At 35.8% G+C, this 15,457-nt stretch overlaps 1 protein-coding gene across 50 annotated transcripts in view; it reads left to right on the forward strand.

Annotated features, from left to right (window-relative positions):
* CLASP2 (cytoplasmic linker associated protein 2) overlaps window positions 1–15,457 on the forward strand; it is a 177,813-nt gene that overhangs the window by 78,340 nt on the left and 84,016 nt on the right. For all 50 annotated transcript variants that reach the window (XM_033405513.2, XM_033405508.2, XM_033405511.2 and 47 more), the window contains 7 exons: window positions 506–641; window positions 6,350–6,420; window positions 9,480–9,539; window positions 10,727–10,804; window positions 11,783–11,950; window positions 14,160–14,215; window positions 15,280–15,453. In XM_033405513.2, the coding sequence (XP_033261404.1) occupies window positions 506–641; window positions 6,350–6,420; window positions 9,480–9,539; window positions 10,727–10,804; window positions 11,783–11,950; window positions 14,160–14,215; window positions 15,280–15,453 (743 nt within the window). The remainder of the gene's footprint in view (window positions 1–505; window positions 642–6,349; window positions 6,421–9,479; window positions 9,540–10,726; window positions 10,805–11,782; window positions 11,951–14,159; window positions 14,216–15,279; window positions 15,454–15,457) is intronic.

Below are 15,457 nucleotides of genomic sequence, written 5' to 3' on the forward strand. Positions count from 1 at the left end.
CCACAACTAGAGAAAGCCCGCATGCAGCAATGAAGAACCCAACACAGCCAAAAATAAAATTAAAAGAAAAAAAAGAAATAAATAGAGGAGTACTGATTTGGGAAAGATTTTACTTATTTGTAAAATATGTTGAATTTAAGATTGATATTGGGGCATCAGAATGGAAATATCCGATGGTTAAAGACTAAAGTTCAGGACAGTCAGAGCTGAGTGTTTTACATGTCATGTTAATGGTTAAATTCTGAGATCAGATGACTTCTGCATTGCAAAGAGATGGTTAAAATGCCAAATTTCAACTTTGCACTAGACAGTAAAAGGACGGGGAAAAGAAGGAAATAGGTAATATCTGCACTTGCCTTTCTCTCTTTTGTTTTTCTGCCATTGGAACTGGTTAAAATAAAAATTTTGTTAATTCAGTAAAAGAATATTTTAAAATTGTATGGTCCTACCTATATTTAATGTTAAACTATTTTTTTAGAAAACATTTTTCTGTCTTCCTTTATAGCCATCTTTCAACAGTTTTGGGAAACAAGTTTGATCATGGCGCTGAAGCCATTGTACCTACACTTTTTAATCTCGTCCCCAATAGTGCAAAAGTCATGGCAACTTCTGGATGTGCAGCAATCAGATTCATAATTCGGGTAGGTTCTTTTCTTTTCCTTTTTTTTCTTTTCTTTTCTTCTCTTTTTTCTATCTTTCTGTCTGTGTGTTTGTCCACCTCTCTGTCTGTATGTCTCTCTCTCAGTGTACTTAAATAAATCATTAGTATTTTTTTAAACCCCAAAGGAAAATTACATTTGAATTATTTTTCTGATAATAAAAGTAATACACAGTTATTATTGAACATTTAAATAGTACAGAGGATTACAAAGTAAACATGCTTGCATACAGAATATAATAGACATAATATGCATATACGTGTGTGAGTGTGTGTGTGTGTGTGTGTGTGTATAACCATGTTATAGGTGGTAGCAGGCAAATGTAAAACAATAAAAAAGTTACAGGCAGTAGTAAAAGATGACAGACAAATTCTTAATATTTCTCATCATCCACATCTTGAAGGTGCCCAAAAGAACAGAGTTAAAAAGAATAAATCTTCCACACTTGAATTCTGCTCTTCTGCAACTAACCACACTAGCCATTCAGTATGTACTTTTCCAAACTTCTGTTCTTGCCTATACAAACTGTATTTACTACAAAATGTAAATGTAGCATTTATATTTTACATATATGTAAAAATAATGTTGTTTTACACTTGCTTTTTAAACTTCATGTACTTGGGCAGCTTCCCTTGTCCATACATATAATTCTTTTTAATGTCTAAATCAGTTCTCTATTAAAGAACATAATATTAAATTGTCCTCACCATTCTTCTCCCTGAGGTTTATGAAGTTCTTTCTCTCCACCCTTTACCAACATTGAGCATTATTAGTATCTTAAAGGTTTTAAAAATTTAATAATTGAAATATTATTTCATATTCTACTCTGCATTTCTTGCATTATTAGAGACATTAGGTATTTTTTTTTCCTTTAATAGTTTTTCTTTGGATTGCCAGTTTATACTTTGTGCATTATTTTCCTCGCTTATTTCTAAGGCCTTTTTTATATGTTTTAAGAACAGTCAGCCCTCCTTATCCATGGGTTCTGCATCTGTGGGTTCAACCAACCTCAGATCAAAAATATTTGGGGGAAAAAAATCCCAGAGAATTCCAAAAAGCAAAACTTGAATTTGCCTCCTGCTGGCATCTATTTATAGAACATTTACAGTAATTACAACTATTTACTTATCATTTACATTGTATTAACTATAATAAGTAATCTAGAGATGACTTAAAGTATACAGGAGGATGTGTGTAGGTTTTATGCAAATACTACACCATTTTATATAAGGGACTTGAGCATCCACAGATTTTGGAACCACCCCTGTGGACACTGAAGGATGATTGTAAATTAATTCTATGTTGCAAATATTTTCTACCAGTTTGTCAATTCTTCAAATATTGTTTAAGTTATTGTTTGTTATATATAGAACTTTGAAATTTTTTTGCTTTGAGACAATGCTCCTTTTGTGGTTTTTGTTATAGTTAAAACAACCTTCCCCATTTCTCAATTATAAAAATATTCAATTGTTTAAAACTTTCATGATTTTGTTTCTTAGGTTTAGGTCTAACTCAGTTTTATTTCTGTGTGAAATACAGGTATCTAACTTCATTTTCCCCCAAATACAAAGCCATTTGACCCAGTGGCACGTAGTGAATTACAGTTCAGTCTTTTCTTAAAATACCACTGTTTTCATGTAGTAAATTTCCCTAAATATATGGGTCTGCTTTTTAAATGCCTTTTCAGTTTCTGTGATCAGTTTGTCCTCTCCTGTTAAGTGATGTTTTTTTCTAATACTGCTGTACCAGAAGGTTTTTTTCAGCAATTAAATCCAGTGCCTATGAAGAAATCTATGAATCTATCTATGGAAATGTTCATTTCTTTCTGTTTTAATATTTTTGTAAGCGTCACTAAATCTGACACCTTCATAACAGTGTTCAAAAATAGTGGAAATTATTGAAATCTTTGTTTTATCCCTGTGTTTAATGGGAGTGCTTTAAATATGATGTCTGGGATAACTTTCTCGATACTTTACATTAGGTTATGAGAATTTCCTCCTATTTCTATTTTGCTAAATTTTGGTCAGCAATAGATGTGGAATCTTGTCATATATCCCTTTAATATCTTTAGAAATGGTTGTCTCTTTTCATTTATCCATTGTACATTCATGAGCTAAATTCTGCTTGATCATTGTACCATATGATGCTGCTAGATGCAGTTGGCTAATTAAGATTTTGGTATTTACTTAATATGAGTCTTTTGTAGAATTTTCTGTAATTTTTCTGTTGTCTAACATATTTTGTTATTAGGGTTTGCTGACTCAAAGTTATCCAATAACATTTCTGGTGGTTTAGACTGGGCGTTCTTGCATCTCTTTTTGAAGTATTCTTGGTTATTTGTGTTTTCTCAGAATATCTATTTCATATAGATTTTAAGACTCTTTGGCATGAGGTTGTATACTGTTAATTTTTTAAAAAGTTTCTTCCACTGTGGTTATATTGCTATTTTTTTCTTATTATATTATTATATGTTCTTTTAAAAAAAAACACTTGCTAGAGGTATTGTTATGGATTTTTTATAAGCTTCCAGTTTGTTTTATTGGTACCAATGGGGTTCTTTAATTTTTTCTAGTTCTTTAGTTTCTACATTTGTGTTTCTTAATTCCTTTCTTTGACTTGCTGTGGCTTACCTCTTTTTTTTCCCCTAGATTTTTGTGGTATATCCTTAGATAATTTGTCATAGATTTTGTTGTTTAATATTATAACGCTTTCTTATTATAATGTTTTCTTCTGAGTTTGGCATTAGCAGCATCCAGTGATTTAGATTTATCACATTCTCTTTATTTTATAATTCTCAATCATTTGTAATTTCCATTTCAACTTTCCCTTTGAATTACATAAGGATATTGTTTACATTTTCAGATGGTTCTTTTGTTGTTCTTATCATCTTGTAATCTCATGATATTCTGATCATACAATTTCTTCTTCATTGAATAACCTGAATTTTGTTAGTATCCTAATACATCATAAATTTAGATAGTCTTTTAGTATTTGCAAAGTATGAAATTCATTTATAGGGTACTTTATTCATTACTAAATCTAGTTTGTTTATTATTCAAATTCTTCATGGTCTCATTTTTTTAAAAAACTGCTTTATCTGGCAAATTCTGATTCTAGTTTTTATCAACTTTATTTTCCTAACAATTCTTGCTTCATGTACTTTATGGGTGAAAGTTTTTGACTACTACCATCTTGAAATAGTATTTTTTCTTTCCTGTCTTTTCTGTTTTATGTTCATTGTATTTGCTCCTTACCTGTTTCATTATTTTCTTAGAAGTTTCTTACTCATTGTCAGTGTCAGGAATAAAACCTCTGTTTTACTTCTCCAGCCTTTTAAAAAGTATATATTTTATCTTATTCATGTCATTTTTTTCCCCTTAACCATTAAATTAAATTGAGCCAAAGACATTTTCATTTTCAGCAATTGAAATTAATTGCTTTTTTTTTTTTTTTTTTTGCTGCCTTTATTCCTGCCCAATCTTTATTAGGAAACTCTTCCCATTTAAAATTTTTGTTTGATTTTAGTGTGTTCTCAATTTTCATATATATTTATCTTTGCATATTTCAAAATGCTTTTCTTTGCCCTTTTACAAGAACTCAAAAATTGGACTTTAGGTTCACATTTCTTTTCCCTCAGAATTATGTCCTTTTCACTCAATTGTTTTCTTAACTTTTTATTGTTTCTATAGTAAGTTAGATATCATTTGATTTTTTAATTTAAAACAAAACACCACCTTAGGAGGCTTTATAGAAGAGTCTCTGTGTCAGGAGTTCCCTCACGGCAGGCCTTGGAGTAGATCATCTTTCATTAGTGCTTTCTTTACATAGTGGAGCCAGATTTCTGACTAAAATGAAGTTTCCTTAAATTTATGTTAGTTTTCATGGATCATTTATTTATTGCTTCTGTTTGTCATTTATCATTTCCTAAATATTTTTTTGTTTTCTGTCTTACAGCTGTATATGTTCTCAGGAAAAATTCCTTTAAATTCTACTTACTATCTTATGATCTCACTGAAAATACAAATCGGGTGTTATGTTGTTGTTTTTTTACATTATTTCCTGTTTTCTATATTTTGTTTCCCAGGTTCTGACTTGGTGTTTGGTTGAATGTGTCATCTGTAAGGGTGTCATCTGTGTGTCATCTGTAAGACAATGTGTCATCTGTAAGACCCATTGTGAGGGTCACTTTTTATTTTCCTTTGGTATAGCTCCCCCGAATATGGTGTAGCAGTAGTTAGGTTAGTCTTTTGCCCCATCGCTGCCACTGTGTTGGATGTGGGTTAATCAGTCAGCAGTAGGGTTTTGAGGAGGTTATGAGAGAGGAGGAAGAAGGTAGGTGAGACCTCCTATGTAGTATGTTGTGGCTAGGGAGTCTCCTTGGGCTTTAACACCACAGTAATGTTTGAGGATGGGTTCTTCTGGATGCTCTAAGGGAGCCGGGTCCACAGAGCCCTTCCACGCTGAATGTAACAGTTGAATAATATTCAGGTCAGCACTGTGTTGCATTATCCTCATTTGAACAACTTCAGGTCTGTGGGTGGTTTCCCTCTGTAGGAACTGAAAAAAGTTTTCCCTCTAATTTTGGTTGAGTTAGTTGTGGCACACACTGATGTGCCATTCACGTTCTCCTTCACTGAAAGACTTGTTTCCCCAGGACTGGAAGCAATGTGGGCAGACAGTCTTCAGCTGCCAGCCTCTTCAAGGATTGCCTCAGCTTGCAGAGAGCTGCTTTTCCCAAGGTCTTGCCTCTTCCTGGTTATGGCCCATATCTAATAACTGATTGATGTGGAAGTATAGTGCTGTGGCTATCTTAGACCAATTTGAGACTACTTTGAAGGACCATTTTAGCTCCAGAGCTTCCCAAAGCTTCAGCTTTGGGCAAAGATGTCCTTGGGCCATATCACAGATTGATTTCTTCTTCTGCTCACTCCTGCTTTCTTCTCCTCACTTCCACTGGTGTTGATCCCAAGAGCACTTCTTAATATCCTGAATGCTAAACTCCATCTCAGAGCCTGCCTCCTAGAGAACCCAACCTGTACCATTAGCTCAGAAGAAAAATAGGAGATTTAAAACATCAAATACGTATGCTTAGGTTACTATTTTATTCTTGTGTCAATTATGAACTTTTTAGTGTTTGCTTCACTAAAGAAGAACATAAGAATTACTAATAGAAACCAGAAGATTGTATATACTGACCTTTACCTGAATTCTAGAGAGCTGTGGTTCAGCCAGGATGAAAGTTCAATTAAAATCACCATTTCAAAGTACATTCACAGTATTTATGTACATTCACAGAGTTATTCACTCTGATAACCTGCTTTGATGACATAGCAGTTACTGTCTTCTCCAGCAGTAGCAGTACGTCAGAAAATAAGACCAGTGCATGCCTGGTCCCTCTTAGTGCTCCATCCCCTCAAAGTACACTGTCCTAACAGTTATCTGTATTTATACAGTTAACTTGTCTTTATTATTTAATATTACAATCACATCTGCCCTTGTGAAACTATATCATTACTATTACTTTAATTTGGGGAAACTTTTTGACTGGTCTTAATTTCTTTCAAAATCTGATTTTATGGTATTTTTGTTCTGTTCTAATATAGCTAAATACTTGAATGCAAGGCAAATAGAAGAAGAGATTATGTAAAGTACACAGTATTTTTAAACCTCTTCTAAAATATCTTTTTCAGCATACTCATGTACCCAGACTTATACCTTTAATAACAAGCAATTGCACATCAAAATCAGTTCCTGTAAGGAGGTAAGTTTTGAAAAAACTTACTATAGCTTTATGTTGGATATTGCATTATGTTTAGTTCTTAGTTGGGTGCAAAAATTAGTTGTCATCAATTTCTTGCCTTCTAGAAACCTTATTAAAATTTTTTAATCATTTAACATAAATTTAACATAAAATTTAACATAATTTTTATGTTATATAAGGGAAAAAGGAACGAAGTGCTTATTATGGCTATGCACATTTCTCAGTTTTATCCTATTAAGGTTTGGTTTATTTGGGCCACTAGTTGTTTGGTATTCAGAGAGTATGGAGTCTAGAGTCAGCCCTTACCTAGAGTCCTACCACTGTGACTGATTGTTCTACTGCAGGCAGTTATTTTAACTGCCCTGAACCTCAGTGTTTTTGTATGTTAGTGGGGCTAATAATGTGGACCCCATGGAGTTGTGAGGGTTAAATGAGAAACACAATGGTAGAATTGAACATAGTGTTTGGCACAGAGTATGCAGCCATAACACGTCAGTCTGTCAGTATCTCTCTCTCTCCTTATGGTTTCTACAATCTTTAATATCATCACTATCTCCACAAATAATAAAGACAGCAAAAACAAGATTTGTGCATTGGATATTTAAGAAAATTGTAAAGAACTCTTCCCCTTTTTTGTTTGATAACTATGTTTATTTAAGTACTTTGAATGTTAGGAAAAATAAGACATCATTATTACCTGTAAGTGATTCGGAGTTTTGGGACAGTTGTTTAATTACCTCTCTCTTATGTCAGGGGTTGGCAAACAACAGCCCACTGGTCGAATCTGTCCAACAGTCTAGTTTTCTATGGCCCACAAGCTAAGACTGTTTTTTACGTTTTTGAAGGGTAGTTAAAAAGGGGGAAAGAAAAATATATAAAATAGAGACTATGTATATGCTTCTCAAAGTTTAAAATATTTACTGCCTAAAATATTTACTATCTGGCCCTTTACAGAAAAGGTTTACCAGTCTCTGTCTTACACTGAAGAAAATGGTAATTGGAGAAATAGGAATGTGACAGAGAAGAGGAAGTCAGGAAATGCATCAGAAAATTACCTTGCAAATGGGGAGCAATTCAATACCTATAAGGGAAGAGAGTGGGGTATAATGTACACAGAGATGGAAAGCTATGCTGTGTGCTGCAGAGCCATTGGACAGACCACTGAGGCCAGAACACATGATAAATGGGAGGATTCAGTAGGAAAAGAGACTGACTGAGGGGAAGAAGGGGATAGGTTGAAGTCAAAGTATAGAAGGCTTTGAATGTCAGGAAGAGAAATTTTGATATTGTTCCATTAGCAGTTTTTGGTGAGGAGGTAATGTCATCCATCCTAGTTTTTATTTCAGCTATGAACAGCAATTAAAAAGGGACAATGAGGGCTTCCCTGGTGGCGCAGTGGTTGAGAGCCCGCCTGCCGATGTGGGGGACACGGGTTCGTGCCCCGGTCCGGGAAGATCCCACATGCCGCTGAGCGGCTAGGACCGTGAGCCATGGCCGCTGAGCCTGCGCGTCTGGAGCCTGTACTCTGCAACGGGAGAGGCCACAAAAGTGAGAGGCCCGCGTACCGCAAAAAAAAAAAAAAAAAAAGGACAATGAGAAGCATTGGTTTAATTAAGTAGGACTTCTTACAGCTCATGTAAGAGAGGCAGGGTCTGAACTAGAGCTGTATTTATGATAATTGATTGAAGGAGGTTTTATTCAATAAATTCAGGAGATTTCAGATATAGAAATGAGTCTTGATAATTGGATATGGATGAGGAAGGTGATGTCAAGTGCTTCAGACTGTGATCTCTAGAGTCAGAATGCCAGGGTTTAAGGCCGTGCTCTATCCTTTGGGCAAATTAATTTAACCTCCATGTTTCTCTTTTTTCTAATCTGTATCATATGGGCTCGAAGAGTAGAATTGAGAGGGTAAGAATTAAATTTGTTGTTCTGTATCAGTATGTAGTGTTTGAGTTGACACTCACTGCCTGTGTAGAGATGTCTGTGAGCTGGTTGACACTCTGACTTAATGGCTGAATTGAAGAACCAGTGCTGGAGATAAAGGACTAGGTGTGAGAAGTACAGCTGATAGAGCTAAGGGTACAGGTGATACTGCCCAAGAAAAGACAATAAAAGGGAAGTGGGCTGAGATCAGCACCAACCAGGTGGGCACCTATGTAGGTGGAGGGAAAGTGTTAATAAAGGAAGAAAAACAGGGCAGAGCTGTGTCGTCAGATGCCAAGAAAGAACAAAAGCTCAAGAACGAGACAGTTGAAGAAGTTAAGAACCAGAAGGCTAAGGAGAAAACACCAAATACTTGATTAAGAATCATTTGCATATATATTTAACGGAACAAATGTAGAAATGGAAGATCCATCTCAGCCTTCTTGGTCACCATTGTATGTCTTCAGTTTATAGTACGCAGTCGGTGTTTGGTAAATATCTTTTAAATTAAGTTAAATTGTACATTTGACAAACATTTTAAGTTAAAATTATGGGGAACCCTTAAGGTCTTTTTGAACTATTAAGCGTAGGAATAGTTGGAGCCTTAAATAAGTTAAGTGGGACTTCCCTGGTGGCACAGTGGTTAAGAATCTGCCTGCCAATGCAGGGGACACGGGTTCGAGCCCTGGTCCGGGAAGATCCCACATGCCACGGAGCAACTAAGCCCGTGTACCACAACTACTGAACCTGCACTCTAGAACCCATGAGCCACAACTACTGAGCCCGTGAGCCACAACTCTGGAAGCCTGCGTGCCTAGAGCCTGTGCTCCACAACAAGAGAAGACACTGCAATGAGAAGCCTGTGCACTGCAACGAAGAGTAGCCCCCACTTGCCACAACTAGAGAAAAACTGCACCCAGCAACGAAGACCCAATGCAGCCAAAGCTAAATAAATAAATTTATTTTTTAAATTAATTAATTATTTGACAGTAAAGATATCTAAAAACATGTCTTATGCTTTAATTTAGGGGGCAAAGTGGAATATTATAGAAGAAAGTGTTAACATTTAGTTATAAATTAATATAACAATGTAATGATATGACATTTAGTTATAATTAACTTTTATTTTTCAGGCGTTCATTTGAATTTTTAGATTTGTTGTTGCAGGAGTGGCAGACTCATTCATTGGAAAGGTATGAATTGACTATTCCTGTCCCACCACCCTCCCCTCCCCATTGTCACCGGTTCTTTAGAAATTGATGTGACTGGTTTTGCATTATTGATCATTTTGCTTTAAAAGTTATTAGCACTGATTTTCCCTTAAAGCTGTGGTGCTCCTCTTATTCATTACAGCTATGATTTTCTTCTTTGTGGGGTGAGTGAGGGTCTCTTAGTAAATGGGTTATATAAGGTATTCCAGGTTAAATTGGGCAAATATTTTAAAATGTATTTCTAGTCACGTGAGATAGGTTTCCTGAGGTGCAGTTAACCAAGTAATGAATTATTTAAGATAGAAGAAAGGCACTTCCTTTCAGAGGAAAGAGATTAAAAAAGTGAAAGAGGAATTTTCTGGTGGTCCAGTGGTTAGGACTTGGCGCTTTCACTGCCAGTGCCCGGGTTCGATCCCTGGTCAGGGAACTAAGATCCTGCAAGCCTTGCTGCGCGGCCATTAAAAAAAAGGTGAGAGAGATTTGTTGGAAAGTTTTTCCACACCAGTTGTCAGTTGTCATTGGTCAAGTATACACTGGGCAGCATCTAATGAAGCTCTGAGATGAACAAGAGGAAAATGTTGGTCACTGGCTATTTGCATGGCTGTATTTCTCATTAATTTCAAGTTTGAAGCTTGGGATATACATGCATTTATGTTGAACACGTTGCTGATTTTCCATTCTCATGGAAATCATTAAATCTATTCATAACCCATTTCTAAAAAATAGAGTTTGTTGTTTACTGCAGGCATGACATAATTCCAAATTTTCTTTAAGTTCCTTTGTGGCAGCTGCTATTCAGTTTGGTTAGATTATAACTGATCATACTATTAGCAAATAATTTTATACATTGGTAGATTAGTGAGGAACCACACAAAAGGTTTTTTTTAATTCATAAAAAATTTGAGATTTGAGTGCTATATGTCTGGACTCCATCTGAAAATAATTATGTCCAGGTTTATAATGTTTGACTTGTCAGAAGGAAACCATACATGAATGAAATGCATGGGATGGGTTATTAGGAAATCTTGCAATCTTAGATTTATTATTGTGTACTAATTATCTTTTTATCTCCCTTGCCCCTTTGTGATTGATGCATAATGTATAGGCAGTACCATTTATGGTGAAATACATAGTTTTACACATGAATCTAAAGGTGTTTTATTTTATAGACATGCAGCCGTCTTGGTTGAAACTATTAAGAAGGGAATTCATGATGCTGATGCAGAGGCCAGAGTGGAGGCAAGAAAGTAAGTCTATAATGTAGTTTTTGACAGTTTAAACATACTTTGGTCTTTTCTTTGACAGGAATTATATTGGGAGAATGAAAATATCATTCAAATGTCCCAAGTATTCTATTTGATTAGCTCTTTACTAAAATGGAGGTTGATTTGTCTCCATTAAATCTGTACTGGGTGTCTTAACAGTTCACTTAGCATTGTCATTTGTACATTCAACAGTATTCCCGTTCCATCATAACATACTCACTTTTGCTGTGAATAAAAATAACTAATTTATTGAACATTTAACATGTACCTGATACTGTTTAGGGCAGTAGGTATATGTTATTTTCTAATCCTTAAAATGATCCCACAAAGGTTCTGTCTCCTTATATTGGCAACTGAAGTTTGGAGATTTGGGAGTTTACCCAAGGCCACACAGACCCTAAGGATTACAGCCAGCTTTTGAACTGAGATCTCCTTTTCTCAAAAGCTTGCTGTCTTTCTACCAAAACTTGTTAAATATAGAAAGTATTCTACTTGGCACATTGTGGGTGTATTAAAAACCTATGGGGGACTTCCCTGGTGGCACAGTGGTTAAGAATCCACCTGCCAACGCTGGGGACACAGGTTCGATCCCTGGTCCAGGAAGATCCCACATTGCTGAGGAGCAACTAAGCCCGTGTGCCACAACTACTGAGCCTGAGCTCTAGAGCCCACAAGCCACAACTACTGAAGCCCACGCGCCTAGAGCCCACGCTCTGCAACAAGAGAAGCCACTGCAAGGAGAAGCCTGTGCACCGCAACGAAGGGTAGCTCCCGCTTTCCGCAACTAGAGAAAGCCTGCGTGCAGCAACGAAGACCCAACGCAGCCAAAAATAAATTTAAAAACTAAAAAAAAACCTATGGGCTTAAAAACCTTTGTTCTTCTTGAACATACACATTTTATGGTTAATGTCTAATAATGCAAAGTTATTACTTTTTGTTGTTTGTTCATTTGTTTTACAGGACTTACATGGGTCTTAGAAACCACTTTCCTGGTGAAGCTGAAACACTGTATAATTCCCTTGAGCCATCTTATCAGAAGAGTCTTCAAACTTACTTAAAGAGTTCTGGCAGTGTAGCATCTCTTCCACAATCAGATAGGTCCTCATCTAGCTCACAAGAAAGTCTCAAGTAAGGTCATATAAATGATAATTACTTATTTCTTTGTCTCTCCAGCTCCACAAAGTTCCTTATGTTGGATGGTTGAATATCTGATTGCTTTCACTTGAAGCCTTTTTGAAAGATGATGACTAAATGTGCTTATTTTCTTTGGCCTGTTTTCTCAGGGGTTAGATTACATACTTGTATAACTTCTCATTAGGTAAAGAGTATAGGGATTCAAATTTTGTTTGAATATGTTTGTGTCTGTGAAAAAGATTGGAAAGCATTAATTTGTATACTTTTCTTAATACCTGGAAAATAGTCAATATAGTAAGTAGCCCATTTCTAGGGCACTGTAGTGGAAGAACTGTAACGGAGATTCAGAAGTCATCTTCAGAACTCTTACACAGCAGTGTAACTGGTAAAAACTCCACTGCTTTCTCTCCTCACCTCTTGCACGGTTTAAGATTTCAGCAGATCCCTCAAGGAGGCAAAATTATCTAGTATCTGACTCACTTCTCTGTAACTCCACTCATCATTATGTTGGCTACCTCAAACCCTTGCTTCCTTGGCTTACCCCTATTTTCTGTTTCTGTAGCCCTATGAGCCTGCTAAGATACCTAGCAGTGGCCACAACTATCTGAAGATTTCCCCAGGGAAGAGCAGCTCACAGAATGTCAGTTTACCTCCCTGTAATTCCTGTCTCTTTAGGACCTTAACCCCACAATGATTGCTGTTTGCCTTTGCAGCTCTCTGGTACAGAACTGGGACTGGGAGGCACCTAGGGCACAAAATTCAAGGAAGCACTCACAGGGTCTTGTGAGTACTGTACTAAATAAAAGTTCAGTGACTTACATGTTTTCGGAGTAAAAGCAGATATGATTTGATTTTAAAAAACAATTCTTGTAGGAATAATTACCTATTTAAACTTCTCTTTAAATTTGTGATAAATCCTTCACCTCAAATGAGGTTTGTTGCTTCTTTTCCCTTTACTTTGATTTACTATACTCAAACTTTAAAGTGTATATGAATCACCTGAAGATCATGTTAAAATGCAGAAGCTGATTCAGTAAATCTGGGATGGGACCTGAGATTTTGCATTTTTTACATACTCCTGGGTGATGTCAATGCTTTTTGTCTATGGACCAGACTTTGAATAGCAAGGATCTAAACAAGATATTTTCTTACTCTAGTAGAACATCTTTAAACATAAACAAACAACTTTAAAATCTGTGGACTTGAAGTGGTCTGCCTCAACCTATTAGAGTAACAATTTTAGGGGACAGTTATAAAAATAATATAATACTGGGTTTAATAACCAACTACCAAATTTACCATTTGATAATAATAACTTAAAGAATGTTTTTCAACACTCTGTCATTAACTTCTCTTCCCCTTACCTTTAAAATTTGTAGACAGGGAATTCCCTGGCGGGCCAGTGGTCAGGACTCCATGCTCTCACTGCCGAGGGCCTGGGTTCAATCCCCGGTCAGGGAACTAAAACTCCCACAAGCCACACAGTGTGGCAGATAGATAGATACATACATACATACATAGATATACTTTCCAGACTCTCTCACATACTTAGATATTTATTTATGGGCTTCAGAGTACCATAGTAATTAAAGATAAATAATCAAAAAAGATATTAAAGGAGGCAGTGGATTCTTTGAATTGATTCTAGGTGTTTTCCTTTCTAATCATACATGTTATCCTCAGCAGTAGTCCTTAGCTTTGTTTCTGTTGCCCCATGCAGTAATACTTAATAGAACTGCTATAGACCGTGTTATACCTACAGGGTAACTGCACGAGTTACCAATGGCCACAACCATATGACTTCGGTGAGACAGGCCTTGGTTACACTGAATTCCCTGTGTACTAGCAATAATACTACCTTTCTCTAAGTAAAATATCTCAGAATAGAAGTGTTGGAGAGTGCTATTATTGAGTTCCCTGTGGTAGTGTGTGCTGAGGACCAGAGTGAACAACAGCAACCTGGTCCCTGTTTCTGTAGAGCTTACAGTCTTTATTCAATGCTAGTTATTTCATTTTTGCTTCACAGCTAACTTAGATACCACTGATATATGACAACAACTGTTCTAAAGTGATTTGTAAAAGGAAAGTTGAAATCAGAAATACTTCTCAACTCTTCGGAAAACTCAATGTTATTTCATTAATTTTTGTCAGAAGAGTGATAAATTATGTCGTCTTACTAAAAGTATTTCTTTTTACCTTGCAGCCGCCCTTTTTCTTCCAAATGGTCTACAGCAAACCCATCAACTGTTGCTGGAAGAGGTAAATTGCCTTTTCAACTAAGAGTCATAGCATATTTTACTTAATAGAGTAAAAGTGACTTTATAAATAAATTAAAAGTTACTATGTAAAAAGATATTCTCACTCTGGGTCACATCAAGTGTTGAAAAGTTTAAAACACAGAGTTACACTTTAAAAGTTTTAAAAGCACATTAGAACAGTTTTAAAGCTAAACAGTTTAGAGCAGTAGCTTTTAAACTGTTTTAATATGACCCACAGTGAGAAAATCATTTTACATAGTAAATACCACACTTATATACTGTACCTGTGTTTGTATACCATATACATATACTACATGTCATATATACAATAGTGTATATAATTATATACATACAATATACATATGCTGTGTAGTATATTGTATATAAGTATACATATATAGTATAATCCAAAGTTCCAGGAAGCCTACTTACCCTTACTTGTGATGCATTCTCTTTTCTACTGTGTTTCATTTCTTTAAAGTGCTGTCATGACCCACTTAGTTGATTTCACAGCCTATTAATGGGTCATAACTCAGAGTTTATAAAACTCCTCATTAAAACTGAAAAACTAAAGACCAGAAATTTAATGACTTAATTGGCATTACCTAAGAGTGGCAGAACCTGCATTATTTTCTGAATTATTCTATTCCCAGGCTAGTTCTACTTGCATTATTCTTTTAGTTAAAAAATAGCCCCGCTGTCATCTATTTATCTTGTAACAGTGCTTCATTTTCATGAATCAATCATAAACATCATCCTTTCATCTATAAAACAGTCCTATGAACTTTACAAAGTATAGTTATTTTTCCCATGTTATGAAAGGGGAAAATGAGGCAGAGAAATATTGAGAAAATTGTCCAAGAAGAATTTGTTATGACAGCATTGAAACTGAGGCATTCTGATTTTAAAATATGCTAAAGTACTTTCTAGTATCCATTTGGCCACTACTTCCTTTTTGACCATTTGTCATCATGGATTAATCTCATGGTGATTTCAAGTTTATATAATTTTTGTGCCGTTTGCAGTGACTGAAATAATAGGTTACCTTTGCTTTGTTTTTCATAGTATCAGCAGGCAGCAGCAAAGCCAGTTCCCTTCCAGGAAGCCTACAGCGTTCACGAAGTGATATTGATGTGAATGCTGCTGCTGGTGCCAAGGCACATCATGCTGCTGGGCAGTCTGTACGAAGTGGGCGGTTAGGTGCAGGTGCCCTGAATCCAGGTTCCTATGCATCACTAGGTAA

This window comes from Orcinus orca, chromosome 10, assembly GCF_937001465.1.
Source record: "Orcinus orca chromosome 10, mOrcOrc1.1, whole genome shotgun sequence".
In the NCBI taxonomy this organism is placed as follows: domain Eukaryota; kingdom Metazoa; phylum Chordata; class Mammalia; order Artiodactyla; family Delphinidae; genus Orcinus; species Orcinus orca.